Below are 22,491 nucleotides of genomic sequence, written 5' to 3'. Positions count from 1 at the left end.
TGGTGTTTTCATCACAATATCTCTGGCTGACAAGGTCAAAACTGCACGAAATTAAAAGTGTAGTATCATTATGACACCCTCCGAATGCATGCCAAGTTTTGTGTACTTTCGTTCATGGGGGGCCTTACAATAAAATAATTTATGTGTACATTTAGTGACATACACCAACAAGGATTCGGGACACTGAAAGACCGGGGTACCACGAAACTTGGTGGGCATGTACCCCCACATGGATAGCATGGAACCGTCATTTTTCGTTTTGATCTGTAGCCCCCGCTGGACTGGACCCCGAAGGAGGGTAGGGCAGACACAGTTCTCTGTGAATATCTTGAGAACTGTAGGGCCTAGGATGACCATTTTTTTCCGTATGTTTGCCTCCAGGGGTCATGTTAACCCATTTCATGTGCACACATGTGCACAAACAGATACACACACACACACATACATTCACAGTAATCATACGTATGACACATACTCACACAGTAGACATATGTATGCTGCATGCACAGGCACATACGCAGGCACAAACACAAGCACGCACACACACACACATTTAGTGAGACAGTTAGAATCATATAGGCCTTTCAGCGTGATTTCTTTTTGTGGAAAAAATGTGCTGGACTGGGCGGCGGTCGTATTTTGTACCACTCTGCGGTACATCTAGTTTTTACAGATTTTATACCACGACAGGAAGCATTCATTTGCATTCACCCAAAAAATAGTTTTCTAAAAACACATTTGAAGACATATGGTGGTTAGGGATTTCACATAATTGAAAATACATACATACACACATATATATATATTAAGTTTTTATTAGTGAAACCTATTCTGTGCATTCATGTAAATGGCTTTTACAAAATGGCTATATTTTTTGTCATATTTAATATTTCAATAAAATAATCTAGTTATATGTCTGGTGTTACTAAGACTTTGAGGACTTTTAAACCTTTGTGATTTATTTTCTTAAAAGCATGATGACTTGATTGTGGTAGCTTAAATGCCCTGCATGCCAATTCTCAAAAAGGCAAGTACTTCCAGACTGCCTTTACAGCACAGCAGGGGAACTCTTGAGGACAAACACTATTGTGTAGTGCATTCTGGTAGTTCAGGACAACCCTTCAAACCCTCAGTTGACTTTTTGTCATGTTTATTTCAATATGGTAAAAACATGTATGAACATACAAGAATGTGTCTCAATGTTTGGATGGCCAATAATGGCCAATGTCCTTCATCTTGTTGGGACAAGCTGAGCAAAATTTCAGTTGTGCATCTGCATTGGAAACACCACAGTGTCAACAATTCTAATGAAGTTTTTCTCCAGCATCTTGGAGAAGTTAAAATGGGGGCAGAAATGCGCCGTGCTGCAGGATGGCTTGGTGAGCATCAGTCGACATGAAGTTGGAGCAAGATGTCATAGCCACCCCCAACAGGCAGAAGGGCAGCACAGCACCCAGGCCAAAACTAACCCCGAGCAGGGCTCCTCTTTTGCAGCTAGTCCAGACCTGGTTCAGCCAGGGAGTGCTGCAGTGACGAGTAGAAAAGGCCAGATAGAAATGTCAACCCTCAGGAAATTAAAGGTAATGGCTTTTCAAACCCACACAACCCAGAGCCCTAATTTGATTGACGGGCAAAGAATCTCAAATCTAAAACTAATGCTAATTTAATAACTAGACAAATCTATTTGCTAGTTTAATACCATGGGCGAGACATTGAAGCGCAAATATTGATGAGTCAGCTCAAAGCTCCCATATATTACACAATAGCTGTTTTTCATGTGCGAGTATCTTCCTTGCTCACAGACTTTGCACTTTGCCCGCCAAACAAATTAGGGCCCCCAGACTTTTTAGTCACTGTGTCGGTTATGTCAGTAATGGATTTGGATTTATGAAATCACAAACTAGTTTGGCGATGATATGAATATGACTTGGTAATCCAGGCCTACCTGTTCCCAGATTCAGAGACCTCAGTCAGATCGCGAGCTGCCCCCTTGTGAATAATCACCTCACCCTCTTCTTTCAACTCCTTGACTGCATCCTCTGTTAGGTCTGTGGTCTCTTTCTGCAGGCTGACAGTTTCAGTGGCCTTCACCTCCTTGTCAAATGACTCCTAAGTGAGTCCATTTTGTTGAGATGAGTTGGTATGTCATGGATGATGATATGTCATTGGATGGAGGATCAAATATTTATGATATCTAAAGTCTTAAGAACCCACCTGAAATCCAGACAGCAGGCTGAACTCCTGTGCCACAGACAAATGGTTCCTGGTGGCTCCAGTGGGGTGTCCATCAGAGGTCATGGAACTGTCCTCTCCAGACACCTCACCATGCTCTAGCGCTAATTCCAACTGTCTCTTCAGGTCATTAGCCTTCTTTTTCAGGTCCTGTGAAGTTGTAGTAAAAACAAAAAAATGACAAAATAGGTACAGAAATGTGTCTGAAGTCAAATGTTTTGTGTCTCAAACAGGCAAAGGAATGTGAAGGGAATACCAACAAATATTATTGTTATTGTTACTATTATTATTATTATTGTTATTATTATTTTACAAAGGTTAGCCATGAAGCACCTGTCCAACACCGATCATCTCGTCAATGGAGGCCTTCGTCTGATCAATCACAAAATCTTTCTGAAGAGAGATTGAAAATGAAACATACATGATGAAAATGTTTTATCTACCCAGTGGAATCAAATAAGTAGAGTTGCAAACGTTAGGTTTACTCACATTCAACATAATCTCATCTTTTTCTGCAATCTTCATCCTTGTCAGCTCAAGTTGTTGCTATGCACACAAATACAGTACATTTACAATGGTGAGTGATACTCCAGTCTGCCAAAGGCATACCTAAACACCTCATTAAAATGAAAATCTGTGGAAAAGTCACCAAACTGCTTGATTTGTAGTAGCCCTACCTGCAATGCCTGGACATGCACAGTCAGATTTTTTGTGTGACTTTTGTCCATTTCCTTGGCCAATAAGTTATCAGATTTCTGTCAAAAAGTGTCAAAGAATTCAAGAACAGATAATGCAGCATTGACTTTAATGACATTGATGGCGAAGAGCATTGAACTTATAGACAACATACCTCATTGGTGCTGGTTTCAAGGTGGTCCTTCAGAGCCTCATTCTCCTTTTGCTATAGGAGAAAATGAATAGTATATAAGGGTTAACATACTGTATAATGTCACTGCATTATGGGTAACATACGTTTATATACACGAGGCAACAGGACTGTCATTGGAAAAAAGACACTTGTTGACTATATTTGTGGGAACTCACCAGTTTGCTGATCCAGACCTGAAGACCACAGCTGATCATCTCTTTCTCAGCAAGTGCTGCACGAATGCTGTCCATTTCTACCCTCACCTGGCCCAAACCCTTGACCAAATGCTCCATACTACAATACAAAAACTTTTGTTGGCTGTTGTTATGTCATATAGCCTAAACAGAAGTCTGTAATAACTTCATCTTCATCTGCTTGAAATGAAAACAGCTTGAGACATCAGTTTGAGGTTGGTAAAGTTTTTTATGTTGCACCATGTAGCCTACCTTTTGATCTGTTTTTTAAGAGCACAGTTCTCATTATCCAGTTCAGAATTGGCATCTTCACAGGTATTCAGGGCCTGTTTGAGGTCGGCATTCTTTTTTATTAGGTGGTCCTTTTGGCGCCACAGATCCACAAAGCAGCCTTTCACATGGGCGTCCCTAAGGGTACACAATACCTGTATGTCAAGGCTTTGTGAATGTCACCATGTTATGTTGAAACAGTTCCAGTGTATAGGTGGGACAGACATTGAAAAGACATTTCTCTCAATCAGGACACATACACATCAGTGGAGCAACCGACATCATTCTTATCTTCAGCATACGTTGTTGTACCTTGTGAATACAAGCACAGAAACATTAATTTGCTTAGCATGACAGCTCCATTGTCATCATAAATATGGGTGAGAGAAATTTAGATTTGCTAATAGTATAGGAAGATTAACATTCTGATATATTGATATATATATATATATATATTCTGAGGCATTACCCTGATTTCCATGGCTGTTGGCTTCTCCTTGTCCATGGATGTCAGATGAGCTTTCACTCTTGAAAATGACTGTTGATTTGGCCCCATGAGGGCCTGTGATCCGTTTCTGCATGAAATCTGGAGACAAATCGCTTCCACTTAAAAATGTCCAATTGGTGCAAATGATCAAGTCCTAGGGGATGCAATGCGCTTATATTTGATGGCAGATTTTACACACTTCAACAGTTTTAAATGCTATAGCAATCAATGAACCAGTGTACTGTAACTGAAGCCTGTCTGATTTTGTAACATGTCTATGATGTCAGCGATGATGTCATTGTCAACTCATTATGACAGCAAGTCAGCACAAAGCTTAATGATCACTTTATTTTTTTTATTAATTTTGTCTATGCGTGGTGAAAACTGACCTTTTAGTCAGACATAGCCTAATATTACTGGTTCAGACTTTACAGCTTCATCAGTTCAAATGTTCTTTAGGTTTAAAAATGGTTGATAGTGTAAGTCAATGAAATTTTCAGTAGGCTATCAAGGCCGAAACCTAGGCTAGAGCTGAATGGTAGCTGAATTCAATGTTCTCTTATGATGTCATAATATCACTTCTGTGTGTACTGATCATGGAAGTAATGGGTGCTCTGCAGCTGGGATATGTCACATACTCTCTATTCATTTTAATTTAGCTTGCTCAAAATTAACACTGGTCTGTTGAAATGTGTCAGTTGACATTTCCATTTCATTTCATTTTCATACATTTTCATTTAACTAAGCACTGTCACCTTTTGCTAAATCATTCAGTAGGTCAACAAACAGGTGAAAAGAAATTCTAATGTTCATACTTTCATCATACAGTTAATATACGAATCCACCTGCATAGATAGAAATCAAATGATAACAATAAGCACAATTGACCTCTGTGGCAGAACAAAACAAGCCTATAAGTTCTAATCTCAAATACTGGATATAACATTTTTGAAAGGCCTTTCCATAATTTCTAATACTAGTGGCACTTCCTAGTGGTTTTGATGGTAAGAGTTTCATTAAATACATTTATGCAGAGGGATGGATGTATTTCCGTAGTGAAGGAAGCATTAGTGAAAGAATAGATATGATGACAGGTGTCTGCATCGTAGAAAGAGACCAGACCTGCCTCATAATCCACAAACACCCCCACCACCTGTGGTGCCTCTTCCAGGGAGAGGAGAACATTGTTATTATTTAATATTGCTTCATACTCTGTCTCATTTCTCAGCCATAATTCCCAGTATCCATCCTCAGGACTCACTAGAATTTCCCCCTTCCTGTCCACGGAGTGGGAAGCTACTCCTAAATCTGAATTTGTCGTCCCTGTGACATCCACTTCAAAATAGAATCTTCCGGAAGAGAATCCCTCTTTTCCCATGGCACAGGACACAGAGTCAAACCTTTTTGTGTTGTTGGGGAGATCCTGTAGTATGTCTTCATATCTCATTTGCTTCCCGTCAGCAGACAGGATGAGACCTTGATACGCTGTATCAGGGTCCAGTGTCACATCAACTAAGAGAAAGAGTAGTTAGTTTGGCATTGTTAAGCGTCCAGCAACTGGGTGTAAGAGAAATCTCTCATCAATATGAGTATGACTGTTTTGTGTAGAACTGCAGTAAGAAACTACTCCGACTTTCCTGAATTTTAAGAGATGATAAGATTATATGTGTATTCTGTATGATTCAATAATTTATTAGTCACTTTTCCATTAATTGCTGAGGATAACAGGTCTACTTTCAAAGTAAAGGCCCATAATGGGTTGTGTATAATATAAACAATAAAAAAAATATTTAAAGGCTAGAGTAATTCCCACAACCAGAAAAAATACATACCTGCATAACATTTTATGTCCAGCATGGATTCTGTGAATCAAGTAATTATAAATTACATGCCATATATTAAGTACATATCAAATATATATATTACATACAATCTGGTACATTGCAGAAAGCCAAGGCTCTTAATTGTCTACGGGTTAATTCAAACTAAACTAAACTAAACTAGATGTACCGCAGAGCGGTACAAAATATGACTGCCGCCCAGTCCAGCACATTTTTTTCCACAAAAAGAAATCACGCTGAAAGGCCTATATGATTCTAACTGTCTCACTAAATTGCATTATCCACACTCAATTCTCACTGGTATCTGCTAGACAACAAGTACCAAAACATGATTAGTTCATAGATTTCACATGTAAAATTAATTTTATACAACCCCATCTCCATCTTGCCTGTTCATAATTCTGAGAAATTCTTGATTGTTTGTGTTATGTTTATGTTATGTGTGTGTGTGTGTGTGTGTGTGTGTGTGAGTGTGTGTGTGTGTGTGTGTGTGTGTGTGTGCGTGCTTGTGTGTGCCTGCGTATGTGCCTGTGCATGCGTACATATGTCTACTGTGTGAGTATGTGTCATACGTATGATTACTGTGAATGTATGTGTGTGTGTGTGTGTGTGTGTATCTGTTTGTGCACATGTGTGCACATGAAATGGGTTAACATGACCCTGGAGGCAAACATCACGGAAAAAAATGGTCATCCTAGGCCCTACAGTTCTCAAGATATTCACAGAGAACTGTGTCTGCCTTTCCTTTTCGGGGGTCCAGTCCAGCGGGGGACTACAGATCAAAATGAAAAATGACGGTTCAATGCTATCCATGTGGGGGTACATGCCCACCAAGTTTCGTGTACCCGGTCTTTCAGTGTCCGGGAATCCTTGTTGGTATGCGTCACTAAATGTACACATAAATTATTTTATTGTAAGGCCCCCATGAACTTAAAAGTACACAAAACTTGGCATGCATTGAGGAGGGTGTCATAATGATCCTACACTTTTTTTTCGCGGCAGTTTTGACCTTGTCAGCCAGAGATATTGTGAAAACACCTAATTCTTTGCTTTTTTAATTTTTAACTAGGTGGCTTATACATGAAATAAGTGGTAATGGGATGGGTTGACATGCCCACTTAAGACCAACATACATAAAAGGTGGACCTCCTAGGCCCCACGGTTCTCGAGATATTCACAGAAAACTGTCTCCGCCACCTACAGGCCAGTTGGTGTATAGTAACATAAATTAATTTATTGTGTGGCCCCCCATGAAAGGAATTCCACAAAACTTGGCTTGCATACAGAGAGGGTGTCAAAATGATCCTACACTTCCAATTTCGTGCAGTTTTGACTATGTTAGGTCACAGATACCTTCAATTACACCACCTCATTTTTACTTTTTGTGTTTAACTAGGTGGTGCTATACATGAAATGAGTGGTTATGGAATGGGTTGACATGGCCCCTTGAGATCAACATACAAAAAAATGGGATGCGAAAAAAAAAAAAAAAAAAAAAAAAAAAAAAAAAATATGACTAAACCTATATGCCGCCGCCGCGTGGCGGTCATAATAAGTGTAAAGAGACATATCGTGGAGTTTATTTTTTCGTTTTTGGCAAGTAGTCATATAATAAGCGGGATAATGTATAGAACCCGGTCATTATGGGAAAATAAGTCCCAAACAAGACCGGGTTAGCCCTGTCGGACTTATTATGACCGCATGGCAGCCAAGGGCGGTCATATAGGGTTTAGTCAGATTTTTTCCCTTTTTTGTTTTTCTTTTCAAGATGTCCAAATGTCCGCCAAGGATTCCCGGGACACTGAAAGACCGGGGTACACCGAAACTTGGTGGGCATGTAACCCCATATGGATAGCATGGAACCATCGTTTTTCGTTTTGATCTGTAGCCTTCCCCGCTGGACTGCACCCCGAAAGGAGGGTAGGGCAGACACAGTTTTCTGTGAATATCTCGAGAACCGTGAAGGTTTAGGAGGACCATTTTTTTGTATGTTGATCTCAAGGGGCCATGTCAACCCATTCCATAACCACTCATTTCATGTATAGCCACCTAGTTAAACACAAAAAGTAAAATTGAGGTGTTGTAATCGCGAGGTATCTGTGACCTAACATAGTCAAAACTGCACTAAATTGGAAGTGTAGGATCATTATGACACCCTCTGAATGCACGCCAAGTTTTTGTGGAATTCCGTTCATGGGGGCCACACAATAAATTAATTTATGTTACTATACACCAACTGGCCTGTAGGTGGCCGAAGACAGTTTTCTGTGAATATCTCGAGAACCGTAGGGCCTAGGAGGTCCACCTTTTTTTTTTGTATGTTGGTCTTAAGGGGCATGTCAACCCATCCCATTACCACTTATTTCATGTATAGCGCCACCTAGTTAAAAATTAAAAAAAAAAAATTAGGTGTTTTCCTCACAATATCTCTGGCTGACATGGTCAAAACTGCACCGAAATTGAATGTGTAGGATCATTATGACACCTTCCGAATGCATGCCAAGTTTTTGAACTTTCGTTCATGGGGGGCCTTACAATAAAATGATTTATGTGTACATTTAGTGACCGTACACCAACAAGGATTCGGGACACTGAAAGACGGGTACACACTAAACTTGGTGGGCATGTAACCCCACATGGATAGCATGGAACCATCGTTTTCGTTTTGATCTGTAGCCCCCCGCTGGACTGGACCCCCCAAAAGGAGGGTAGGGCAGACACAGTTTTCTGTGAATATCTTGAGAACCGTAGGGCCTAGGATGACCAATTTTTTCTGTATGTTTGCCTCCAGGGGTCATGTTAACCCATTCCATGTGCACACATGTGCATAAGCAGATATACACGCACACACATACATTCACAGTAATCATACGTATGACACATATTCAAGAATTTCTCAGAATTATGAACAGGCAAGATGGGGGTGGGTTTGTATAAAATGAATTTTACATGTGAAATCTATGAACTAATCATGTTTTGGTTCTTGTTGTGTAGCAGATACCAGTGAGAATTGAGTGTGGATAATGCAATTTAGTGAGACAGTTAGAATCATATAGGCCTTTCAGCGTGATTTATTTTTGTGGAAAAAATGTGCTGGACTGGGCGGCGGTCATATTTTGTACCGCTCTGCGGTACATCTAGTTTTCCCAATAATGACCGGCGTTCTATACATTATCCCTTACATATCTGAAGCTTCCATTTTATAAGCCTAGCCTACTACAGTAACCTAAAAAAAAGTTTCCTTCAGATGGTTTTGAAGATATTAGTGAAGATTTTCTCACCCAGTTTAGACACACGTGTCTGTAGCTCATCTCTCTCCTCAACAACAGTGCTGTACATGGCCTTTAACTGATCGTTCTCCTCAGGCAGGTTTTTGCAGCTGATTCTAAGCTTTTCTTTCTCAACAAAGGTCTTCACAAACAAAAGCAGGAGAGCCCCCAGCAGGCCCAGGAAACACAACATCAGGAGGCCTGCTGATAAGAAAACATAGCAAAGTGCCTACATTTGCATCACTTTCAAGATATGAAGCATAAAAAAGATTAAATGATGAAGCCTGGGCAGAGAATAACAGAAACAAGAGTCATAATGGAGACGAGGAAGGTGAGGAAGCGCAATTGTACCTTTTCGGTTGGAGTCCTTGGTACGTGAGCTGGGTCTGTTTACTGTGTGAGTGCGGGTACCTTCCTCATTGCTCTCCATTTTCAGACGTTCTGAGCTTGGATCGGTTGGTAGAATGTCCTCAATCAGTTTGTAGATCCACACAACTAGTGAACAACTACCAACAGAGGAGGGGGTAAAATGGGGCACTTACAAAAGAAGCGACGTCAAAAATACTTCTCAACTAACGGAGCTAACGGTCATCTTATCTTTATTTCAACAGACTTTTGGCAAAGTATTAGGCCTGCTGCAACTTCTGATAAGGTAATTAATGCCTTCATTAAATGCTTTCACACCAACATGTCATAAATTGGACCACTATACTGTGATAGCAAGTGATGCATTTTACTGGAAAATCCTCAACAATATGATCAACAATTGGGTGTTTTGTCTAATTTCATTAGGGTATATGTAAAAAAATATCATTTTTATTTGAGTGGCATAGGAAAGTGAGTAGGTAAAGGAAGTGAAAATGAGAAATCATGTTGAGATTTATAAATCTTAAATGTGTCATTCCTATGCCTCAAACTCCTCCAATATACTTGTTCAGGGCCGTTTCAAGGAATTTGGGGGCCCCAAGCAAAATGGACATGGAGCCCCCCCACCCCACCGCACGCAAAGCCTACAGGAACCACCGCATAGCCATACAGTTTAAGTTCACCCACAGTTTATATAAATACAAAATTTTGACAGTGCAAATACTGCAGTTGCATATATATACTGTGAATTAGTTTTGAACATTTGCAAAAACACCACCATACCATAAAATCCAATATAAATGTAAACAAGTGCACAATAACTAAATCCAACATACTTAAACACACACACACTCACATTAACCTTTTTTTAGTTCTCACAAAGTGAGAAAATAAAACACTGCCATCTTATGCAGAAAAGGGATGCATTGTTCAAACTATAAAGAGTGCAGGTTGTATAGCAATTTAAAAATCCAACATAAATACAAGTACACACACACACACACACATAGGATTAACCTTTCAGGCCATCTTCATCAGTGGAGGTATCCTTAGGAAGAGCCTGAGGGCTGAGAAATTTAAGCAAAGAACCTTGAGGGAGAAAGAAAAGATATGTTAGCATTTCCATATTTTGATTTAGAAGGGATGCAGCTGCTTTCACAACTACCAATGCTTACTGTAAAAACATCCCAAGCTAATGTTATACATTGACCTAGGCCTACTTGTAGCTTAAGATAGCATTTAAGCATTCTCTTGTTTGAGAATTAGACAGACGCACTTGGTGCTTTAAAGACAGTAAACAGCTGGCGTGCATGAATACTACTAGACATGAAAGTTCCAGTCTGCTTTGATGCACGGAATTTATCGTGTGGTTTTCCTAACCCCCATTTGGTAAATAGATTATCACGGTCGAATAGTTAGTATAGCAGAGAAGCTATGCCACTTTCATCAAAACCTATTACAAAGCCAGGGTCGGACTGGGAACAAAATTCGGCCCTGGCAATTTTCTCCTGGACCGGCCCACTACTGGACCGACGACCCCCCCCCCCCACACACACAAGCCCACCGATACCAAAATCCCCCCTGATTCCCCCCCATAAATAACAAACACACAGGTTATTATATAATCAGTATCGTAATTTCTGTCAACTATGACGATCTCCATGCATGTTCAGTAGCCTATATTTTTAATTTAGTCAAGCAGTGACATGTGGTTTAATCATTGTTGGGCAAGTTACTTCAAAATCGTAATATATTATGTATTACTTATTACTGTCATTTCAAAGTAATTCATTACATTATAATATTACTGTCTCTGAATTGTAAGGCATTACACTACTATTGTATTACTTTTAAGTTACTTTTACCAAATGGATTTGGAATTCTAAATGCAGTTTATTATGCTCAATGCAGCTCATTGCACTTCTAATGAAGGGTGATGTGGTACAACATAATGACTGAGCTAGGCTTAAGGCTAACAACAGTAGAATGCAATAGGTGCAGTGATGGCTCATGATGCAATACAAGGAACAATCATCAGAATTTTGTTAAAAGAAGACAAAAGGTCAAAGTCTGGTCAATTGTGATAGAAATGCTGTAACTTTAGGCTTAGGCCTACTCATTAAAATCAACAGAGAGCCCACTACCTGTATATTGTAACCCAAAACTTAAAGACATGTCAAGATAGGCTACACAGTGCAGCTACTGGCCATTTTTGTGCCCTAACTGGTGAAATACAGTATTAACCAGTAAAAAAAGTAAATGAAAAAGTATGTCATTATATGGCCAACTATAAAGATGTAATCTGCCTGTTCCCAGGGATGGGTAGTATTTCTGAAACATGTAATATGTGTTTCAAATGCAAAATAGTAATTTTGTAATTTTAAAAATACTGCAAAATACTATATGTGAAAAACACAAAAAAAGTAGATACTACAGACAGGTGTAATGAATAATTGGTAATTAGGCAACAATGGTTTATGTTTATCGCAATCAGCTAATGTGAGAACAGCTGTGTTCAACAACACTTACAGCTTTTCAGTGACGGCTATTGCTGAAGCATCAGCTCTGGTCTGAAGCACTGGTGTGAAGTGGTACGCAAGTAAAGATGAGCAAGTTGACCTGTGCAAGTTCACATAAGGACACTGAAAAAGGCAACCATGTCCCATTGTCTTCATGCCAATCTTTAACAGAAAAATGTCAGATATCTCAACCACAATGACATCAATTTTAAACAAAATTCTGGCTATGATTGTTCCTTGTATTGCATCATGAGCCATCATTGCACCTATTGCATTCTACTGTAGCCTTAAGCCTAGCTCAGTCATTATGTTGTACCACATCACCCTCCATTAGAAGTGCAATGAGCTGCATTGAGCATAATAAACTGCATTTAGAATTCCAAATCCATATTTCTAGATATTTTGGTAAAAGTAACTTAAAAGTAATACAATAGTAGTGTAATGCCTTACAATTCAGAGACAGTAATATTATAATGTAATGAATTACTTTGAAATGACAGTAATAAGTAATACATAATATATTACGATTTTGAAGTAACTTGCCCAACATATGTCACTGCTTGACTAAATGAAAAATATAGGCTACTGAACATGCATGGAGATCGTCATAGTTGACAGAAATTACGATTTGTGCCAACATGTTGTAGAAACACAACCACAACCTTTAGGCCTATTTGGTGCAAATCTTCTACATTGGTTATAGTCAGCGATTCACATTAACTGTAGGCTATCACCACAAGTGTATACTAAACGTTTTTGCCCAAGTTTGTGTGCCGTCATCACATTTTGCAAAATTAGGCTACCTTCGTTTAGCCTGGCTAGCGCCACCACTTCTCAATGAGACGTGGTCTGGGAACCAAACGTTCATTTTCTCGTATTTGAAAAAAATGCCCAGATCCGTTTATTGGGTGCCACGGATGTCTATCAAACGCGCCTGTGCATAGCTCATCATCGCCTTGCTTTCCCACCTGTTCTGTGATTGGTTCCCTATCTCAGGCGAAAATTTGCTCCATGGTCTCCAGGCTGCCTTAGCAGCGTGAATCAAATTGCGTGCAAGGCAGCATGGGAACACCCAGGCTAACCTTCGTTACTAACCTACCAGTTGATACTTTTTACGTGCATCGACTCGCGATTAATTGTGCATCTAATAGCACTCAGCGGAGAGACTTCCACTTTCACTGTCATTGTGAGCTAAAAGGCTACTATATGGGAAATACTTTGAAGTTCCTTTTGAGTCCATACATGAATAGGTTTTCTTTAACCTGTGCTACACTTTTCCACCAAGTTGTGTGAAAATTGTAGGTACCCGGAGTTTTTTTTTATGTTGATAGACAAACCGCACTACAGTAGCCTACATGGTGCAGTAAATGGAAGCTCTTCGTAGCGCGTGCAACTTATGTCTATAAAAACAATATATTTATGGAATAAAATTAGACACCTCTGATTGCTGTTTAGGAAGGTGCGCTGGGGGCGCCTCATAGCCTCACTACCTGGTGCCCGCGGGCACCGTGTTGGAGACCACTGGCCTAGGCTACCATGCATGGACTCGTAGGCTATATTTCCCCACAAACCAAGCAGCTGCTTGGACAAATCCACTTGAGGGGTGGGGCAGGGGGGCGTGATCGTAACACACACGGAACCTGTCATGAAGAGGCCAAAATGATTGACCTGTCACCCCCCAATCCAAATGGATGCAACTTCAAGCCTAGGTCTACATGACGGGCCGCAAATAGGCTAAATAACTTTAAAAAAAAAATAAAAAAAATCCCGGAGGTCACCGGCCCACCGGGCATTTGCCCGGTTGTACAGATTACCAGTCCGAGCCTGTACAAAGCTATAGCAATGTTATGTCATTAAATACGATAAACAGTGATTCTGGAACAGATCTGCGTCTTCCTTATCCCGTTAATAAACATATTACAGTATGTAACCATATTCCGGTCCGCTCGGGAAAAAAAAGGCGCTTACATGTTCTAGTTTGTTACAAGCAGCATGGGTCGGCCAGGCAGGTAGTTAACATACACATTTTTTGCTAGGCTAGCCTTCCTGCTGCGACATTACACCATTTGTACAAGACAAGTAGAGCTATTTTATCCAGTGTAATTTATCACTTACCACTATCTTGTTTTTTCTTCTCATCCTCTTCCTTTCTCTTCTGGCTTCCGGACGCATAACTCCGCTTCATTATGACTGCCGAGGTTTTATATTTTCGCGGCAGCAGCAGAGACCACAAACCTGGCTGGCTGGCTGCTGTCAGTGACTACTGAGAGGGGCCCCCTTGAGGGGGATCCCGGTATTGCCGGTAACAGTGTCGTTGCACTTTACTGCATTGACTATCAAAGGGTTGCTCAGTTTGTCGTTGCATTTTATTCTTAACCAGTCGTTGTCTTGGGGCCCCTGGCCAGCTCGGGGCCCCAAGCAATTGGTTTGCTTGCCTTCTAGCGACGGGCCTGTACTCGTTCCATTTAAAAGCGTTATGAATGCATAATTTAAAGCTGTATTCTGGAGAAATACCTTTCGTGTACAGAATATTCTGTAGGGACTTGGAAGTACAAGTGTAAGGGAATATAGTACCTCAATCTTCTCAATTCCCCTCTACTGAGCAGTGCATCTTTAAATGCAGGAGAGTACGTACCTTCTAGTAAGCATCCTTGGTATTACATGATTAGGCCACCCTGAGATGACTAAAATGATCATGACTGATCAATTATCCCTGGTTACAGAAACATCATATGCATTATCTTTACTGTTCTACAACTGACAATCTTGTAATCCTCGTATGGAGAGACCTTTAACATGATACCAAAAATGAAAAGATTATCATTTCATATTTGACAAATACAGTTAAAAGTCCAGATATTTCTTTGGTCTAGGAGAGACCCAAAGCTGAGTGGGGCCCCCAGCAGGCTGACGAGAACCGAGGCCATATGGCAGCTGAAAACAGTGACTGATATTGGTACTGATTTCTTGTGTTATTGTTTTCAGTTTGATCTTATTCTGTTGGTTTGTATTGTAACAATCTCCTTTGTAATTTGAGATTATTATTTAACACGGGTTATCATTGATTGCGCTACAGTTAATGACATGTTTTCTTATAAAAGCCCAGGAAATACAGTGGATATGGTATTTTAACATATATATTTTACAAACACAAGCAATTTTGCAAACTTCTCATTTACAGTCAGTTCAACCTGTTTCAATATCTCACGAGAATGTACAAGCATGTGCTCACAGTCACTCCAAACCAAAACAAGCCATTTCAAAAACTCCTGCTTCAAAACTACAATAGAATCATCCATGGTATCTATAAGGGCAGAAAGGGCAAAAATATAATCCAGAAGCAAAAATAGAAAAAACTAGAAAAGCATTTCCTGAAGGAAATACAGTGCATGAAAATGCAAGAATATGATGTCAAATATCATAGAGTAAAAACAAACTATATTGGTTGCTAGGTAGATGAGGTTTAATATAGTTGGAATGACTAAACAGTTAAATAGGTGGATAGTTTAAATGGTTAAATTATTTAGGTAGATAGTTGACGATAACTGACAGTTGGAATGGTTCTAATGTTTGCTAGTAGTTATGCTAACTATGTTAACAAAGATAATAATGCTAACCAAGTTACTTAGCTGACTTAGCTAATGTTTTCTAGCATTTTTTAAAAATGTTTATAACTATGCTAACAATGCTAACTATACTAACCATGTGACTTAGCTAATCATTTTTAGCAGTTATGCTAACAATATTAATTATGTTAGCATGCTAACAATGTTAATTATGCTAACCATGTGACTTAGCTAAAAAAAATTAGCAGTTATGCTAATAATGTTAACAATGCTAACTATTATAACCATGTTACTTAGCTAACTTAGCTAATCATTTTTAGCAGTTTTGTTAAAAATGTTAACATGCTAACAATATTAATTATGCTAACCATGTGACTCAGCTAACTAAGCTAATCATTTTTAGCAGTTATGCTAACAATGTTAGTAATGCTAACATGCTAACTACACTAACCATGCTAACTAGCTACAGTCAGTAGGAGTCATAGTTGATGACAAGTAACATTTATAATGGCTGAACAGTTAAAAAGTTCAGTAGTTTAAAGGGTTAAATTGTTTAACAGTGAAATATTGTAGTGAGGACTTTTGAGTTTTTGGCAGAGGAAGCAGTTGAACAGGATGTGTAGTCTTAATAGAGCCAGTTTGTATGATTAAAGCTTTAGATCCAGGTGGCCTGACCACCTGGCATAGGATTCTAATTACGGCTCTATTGTGATGTCATCAGCCCAATGTTAAGTCTATGGGGAAATTTTGATTAGTTTTTAACTAATAGTTTAAAAAGTATAAAAGTTACAAAGATGAAAAATACAAAGCCCACGTGTCCTAAGTAAGACCTACGCAACGCAGTTTGAATTAAGTTTCTACGTTAAACGGTTGAAGCTGCATTAAATGCGTTAGAAGAATAATCAGAAGAAAAAGCCTTGGAATAACAGTACAGTGCATTTTCAAGCATTGTAATAAACCTTAAAGGAACCGTAAGTAAGATTGTGGCCAAAACTGGTACTGCAATCAATTTCAAATTACTGTAGAGCGGTTTATCCCCTCCCCCTCCCCCCTGACTGGCAGAGCTGGCTACCCGGATGCCGAAACACTACTGACTTTGTGATTAGTAGATAGGTGGAGGGTGGCGCATCAGGCCAAAACACAACATGACAATATCAACATCAGTTGAGGGCTGCAACTTCACTTTTTAAATGACAATATCCTGGCCGGACTATTGTTGTCAGTGATATAAGTATTTGAAATGAACATGATTTCTTAATGTCTAGTGACATATCAGGGCCATATTATGATTAATTGAAATACATTTCTTACATACGGCAGTGCTGCCTGGAAGGCGCTAGGGTTAGGATTAAGGTTAGGTGCCTTGAAGTCGATAGGGGCCCAAAAGACCATCATGTGATTTAAGTCAACTAGTCAACGGAGGTTATGGATAATCCCGTGCCCAGCCCAGTTCTCACAGTGAATGTGAGAGAGGTAGAGCCACCATTTCTAGCTACTTGGTTTAAACCACAAGATATAACAGGTCTCACATAGACTCCCTGCATGTCTGAAGCTATATCAAAGTCCTTTTAGGCAAGTCCCTCCACTCGGCGGCCATATTGCAACGCTTTTTGGTCACTCAACGGGCATCCATTTCAGCAGAAATACGCATGCGCAAGGCTTCACGACACCAATCTTGCTCCAGCGGCGAGATCACAACAAATGATTGGCACGATGTCTTCACAACACACCACATTATTGGCTCAATGTATTCACAACACAGCACATGATTGGCTCAATGTATTCATATGTCGATGTTTTGCCGCGGAAGGGGTGTGATATGCGTAGACAACGGCCACATTGGCGTTACAAACTAACTCCATGCTTTTCTATGGAAGATTTTTTGAGTGCTGTGTCTCCTCATTAGAAAGTCTCTGGCTATATTTACTCCACGCACTTTGCGCTTTTATCTTTCAAACCTTAGCAAGGGTGACAAGCTACCTGTGTAGCAACCAGCTGATCCACCAAAACATAAACAAATAATGAAATTGATTATTGCCGCTATAGGGCTACAGATGGGAAGAATGGGGATTACCCTTAATATCAATAACTATTTATATGTTAATCAATATGCCGTCTTAAAAAGAGAACCCTATGTGGTGGTGCCACAGTATCTAATAGCAGTAAAAAAAACAGAATCATACCAACAGCTTTGCCTGAGCATCATATTTCTAGAGAAGTTTGTCACACACACTTGTACACACACATGCATACATGTACATTATACTGGTTTACATACTTTCCTGTACATACGGGTTAGCATGATAAATAGTACTGCACTTTTGCTCATTATTGCGGTGGTGGTAATGGCTCAGGGTTCATTTTGGATTGTTAGAATGCATTATGTATTATTGCGGATTTATGGGAATCTCTAGCTTTAAATATCTGGTTAGGTGTTCTCTACAGCCAGTGTTCTCTCTCTGTCTCTACCCTAATGCTGGCCCTCCGTTTGGTGCCTGCCTGATTGCAGGCCAGATGCTGGCTGGGGTTTTTTGATTGTTGGTTGCGTTATTCTTTATTTTCCTTAGTTTGTAGATCTGCAATGTTTTGATATTCTACTATTGTAAATAAATTATTCATTGTTATTCCTCAAACCTCTCGTGTGTCCTCCCATCTTTGTCCAGTTTATGAGCCAGACTGTGACAGAAGGGTAACACCAGACAAACCTCATGGAGTGATGCGTTTAGCCGTTTACAGTGGTGACCAGTCCACAAGAACAGACATAAGAATGCATAACAATGCATAAGAAGATGAATGGACTGATTGGCCAACTGACCTTACTGTAGATTACCTGGCCAGCCGAAACTGATAAGTGTATGTCAGGAAACACCCAACACGTCAATTATCCCAGGAACCAGAAATTAACCGAGTATTCCTATTTTGAAAATATTTATTTGAAAAAATAATTTATTTTACTATCACAGATAAAACTAACACTACAACAAGCACACATGAATACAATAACGAACAATGCACATATTGTACAGAAAGTCCCCGGGGGCCACTCCCCCTCCGTGCTGGGCCCCCCGAAACCCAAAAAATGCAGTTTTTCCTAAATAACTACCTGAACCGTGGCACCGAGGATGAAGAAATTTTTATGGTATGTTGGTCTCAAGGGCCCACATCAACCTAGCCCATAATCACTCATTTGTGATTTGCACCCCCCTGGTAAAAAATAAAAATGCAATATCATTCTGCTTTAATCGCCCCTCTCTTCAGTTAAGATGTTCAGAACTGCACCAAATTGTATGTGTATGATTAACCTGGCATTCTCTGGGGGTATGCCAAGTTTAGTAGAATTTCATCCATGGGGGGGGTCTAAAAAAATTTAAGTTATGTGTACATTTAGTGATTGTACACTCATTGGCCTGTAGATGGCGGTGCACACATATACACACGCACACACACACAGGCTCGCACATACTTTCGGTATCGGCAATTAGAACGGCCGATACATAATTACAAATTCAGTAGGATTAAAGGAAAACCAAATATTCATAATCCTCATCATGGCTGCATTTCCAGTATTGGCGATACGTAGTTGTTTGTCCACCAGATGGCCCATCTTTGCAGTGAGATGTAATTTTGTTGGAAGTTAATCTAAAGTGGGTTGGAAAAACAATGGACGCTTCCTACAAGGACTGTAGTTTACCGCAGAGAACATCTAATAAGGATAGGACGATTTTCACATGAAATGTAATTCCCATTTCTTTTTGAAGCCGAAATAAATCTGAGAATGTTTAACGGACATGCTTGGTTTTTACTGCAGGTACGTTAATCTTATATCAATAGCTATAGTAGTGGGGCTGTTAAGCTCAACGATCTTGCTTTTTATGAAAGAAGCATGAAACTTTCAGGGTTTGTTCTTGATGACCTAAGCTTTAATTTAACATCTGGAGGCATTCTCAGTTTGACCTCTGAGGTCAGATAGAGGTCATTGACCTCTGTAATATGTTGTGACACTACAGGTGAATGGGGTAAAACAATTAAATAATACATATCACCATGAAACTTTCTCAGTTGATTACTTATGTTAAACTAAGAAAAAAATGTATTGAAAGTTTTTTATATTTTAATGTTTAAATATGCAAATTAGGCCTTAGCATTCGCTAGGAGAGGCAAAGAAAATACACACTGTTGATTGTTATATTTTTTGAAGTCTTCTAAAAAGCCTTTCAAATATGTCAATGACGTCATTCATTAGCACAATGCTAGCGTGATATGGGCAACAACGCCCCAACCTGTAAGAAATGAAAAGGACATAAGTACTGCTCATTCAACTTTTAGATCTAAAATCTATATTGAACCTGCATAAACTACAATAAAATTCCATTCATTCTTTACGACAAGCAAGCAAGAAAGAGATACATTTAGCCGCCTAGCTCCATAGACCCCCATTCAACCTGCACTCGCCGGCCATCATCCCCAGTGGAATTCTAATGGAACTGCTAAACCAATGTCGATACAATAAGGCTTAATAGGAAGTGCCAAGGTTTCCTCGTGAGACGGCTCTGCTGTTACTTTTACTTGTGTAAACTTTTCCGAAGTGATCATGAGACCTGGCGAGACTGCCACCCAGTGATAGACCCACGAAAAATGGCCTGGTTTTGACCTGACGACCCCGCGCCACTGATTCACTCCAAAGCGGCAACCGAAGTTATGATAAAATGTCCAGATAAAATTTCCATATTGTGCGCTTTCATGAGTTTCACGATCGTCATATATTTAATTTCCATTCATCACAGAGTTCCCAAAATCACATAAGGTGTGTTAGAGAGTGTCTAGTTTCGTAATTTAAAAAAAAGAGAGCTAAAAACGTAATATTACGTGGGGGCGCCAGTGCGTGGACATCTCAATCACAAAATTAAACAAAATTTCTATCGGGTGCCTACCATGGACTAGGCTGGGTGAACTCAGCCTGATCTGCCGGCGATTTCTTTTTTGATTTCTTAAAAGATTGAGCTTGGTCTAGACTAACCATGGACCTCATAGTTGCAAAACATGAATCAGCCTATTATTTGCACGAACAATAACGGACGGTAGCTCTTCAACTTGGCCCGTTAAAATGTGTATGAACAGTCTAGGAACGCATTTCATGAAAGCCCTTTTGGACATGTCAGTAGGCGAAGTCCCGCCCCTTCCGTTTGCCTCCATGGGACCTATCTTTAAAAAAATTGAATGGCAGTCTATGGCGAAAAAAAATAAATTATTTTCTGGTCCGGTTGACTTGTGCCTTGAATTACCCATGTGATGTTTGTCAATTTTAAAGACAATTTTCATGTAAAGACATTTGCAGTTTGTTTCAGTAACTATTGAATTACAACATTGTAAAAGATCGTAATTCCAACGACTACAAACCCATCAGTCGCCAGCTTAGTGACGTTAGCTCATTCACAGCCACACTAGATTGTACAAGCATACCAGCAACAGGTCTTAATTGGGCTTTCCTTGTCAAGAAAATACCATGAGGAGGATTAAACACATCAGGTAAGTTGTATTTGTCCATAGACTGTACATTACATACTGTTAAGTGACATAGCAGGCAGCAAGATGCAACCGTTAACTAGCATAACAGCTCTTATCGCTTCATTACGTTGGTGGCGTACATCGCTCGAGACGAGAGATGTAGTCTACTGAGTGGATTCGCACAAAACCAACATAACTTTTTGAAGTCCATCGAACAACAGTACTTTCTTGACGTGAAAAATTATCTTTTAAATTCCACACATCATATGTGAAATTCGTGGTAATAATTCAAACTGGACCAAAAAATAATTGTTATCTCTCCATTAACTCCCCGCTCATAATTTTTGAAAGATAGGTCCCATGGACCGGAAGTAGAAGGGCGGGACTTCGCCTCTCTATTTGCACCACTGGGTAAAACTGCATTTTGTTTTAGACTACTGGTATTTAATTTGTGCATTGACAATAAAGCTGAATATCATATGAAATAGATGACTAAACTTATGTATAATGTAGAAGAAGAAACATTCACAAAAATCCATGACATGACCTCTCTTCTTGATAACTGTTGAAAACTGCATGGAACTGACAGGGATTGTTTTGTTTAATAATAAATAAATAAATACATTATGCTGCTACCTTCTGCTTTTCCCAAATACAATGTAGCCTACAGGTGTAAGTGACCTTTCATCAATCCAGTTGCAATGGATGAACTGTGATGAACTGCCCTACTTGTGATTGTTTAGAGATTTTAAAGGTTTTATAACAATGCTACAACTTTTTTGGCTATTCTACAATCTATTCACCTTTGCAGTCAGTAGGCTACTTTCTGTGCAGCCGCACACACACACACACAGGCATGCCAAACAAGCATACACAAAAGTTTCAAGAGTGGGGGATGGAGTAAAAGATGGAGACAAATTGATTAGTGTGATTTATTTTCAGGACTGAGCAGCGGTCATATTTTGTACCGCTATGCGGTACATCTAGTTCAAGAATGCAGTACACAGTTAAGCTCATCTAGTTTAATTCCCCCCTAATGTCCAAGTATCCCTTTAATGTCCAAATGTCCCTTTAAAAGTCTGTAAGCCACGGCTCCTGGTGCAAAGGAGTAGGCCTAAGGGTTTCCCCAAGTGGGCGTGACCAATGACGCAGGCGGTGGGAATCCCAGAGTAGTCGCAGCACTCCCTCGATACAAACACAAACACCGGAAGTCAGCAAAAAGGAGGCGTGCTTTTTAGTTCAATAGTACAAGCCACAGATAAAGAAGAAAATGACTCCTGTCGGGAATATGTAGTGTGCTCCTAGTCACAACCCCTCGTGGAATGGTTTGGTGGACGGATGAATAGACTCCAGCAGGCCGAGAGCTCACGCTGT

At 39.7% G+C, this 22,491-nt stretch overlaps 1 protein-coding gene across 3 annotated transcripts; it reads right to left on the bottom strand.

Annotated features, from left to right (window-relative positions):
- Positions 1-1,133: 1,133 nt before the first annotated feature.
- Positions 1,134-9,727, bottom strand: LOC125289073. Of its 3 annotated transcripts, none has more exons than XM_048235743.1 (16): positions 9,513-9,727; positions 9,174-9,365; positions 5,884-5,913; positions 5,313-5,563; positions 4,867-4,896; positions 4,034-4,205; positions 3,825-3,876; positions 3,547-3,702; positions 3,277-3,394; positions 3,083-3,133; positions 2,910-2,987; positions 2,722-2,778; positions 2,566-2,625; positions 2,215-2,382; positions 1,946-2,109; positions 1,134-1,524 (listed from the first exon to the last, which is right to left on the bottom strand). In XM_048235743.1, exons 1-16 carry the CDS (start codon positions 9,589-9,591, stop codon positions 1,338-1,340), a joined length of 1,845 nt encoding a protein of 614 aa, XP_048091700.1. In that variant the 5' UTR covers positions 9,592-9,727; the 3' UTR covers positions 1,134-1,337. The 3 variants fall into 3 exon arrangements, with proteins under 3 accessions (XP_048091700.1, XP_048091701.1, XP_048091703.1); XM_048235744.1 differs by having other exon boundaries at positions 9,174-9,362; XM_048235746.1 differs by lacking the exon at positions 4,867-4,896.
- Between the last annotated feature and the right edge of the window lie 12,764 nt (positions 9,728-22,491).

The sequence above is a fragment of the Alosa alosa genome, chromosome 24 (genome assembly GCF_017589495.1).
Source record: "Alosa alosa isolate M-15738 ecotype Scorff River chromosome 24, AALO_Geno_1.1, whole genome shotgun sequence".
NCBI lineage: Eukaryota > Metazoa > Chordata > Actinopteri > Clupeiformes > Clupeidae > Alosa > Alosa alosa.
Note: the sequence above shows the minus strand (reverse complement) of the source record. Positions and strands in the feature narration are given on the sequence as shown.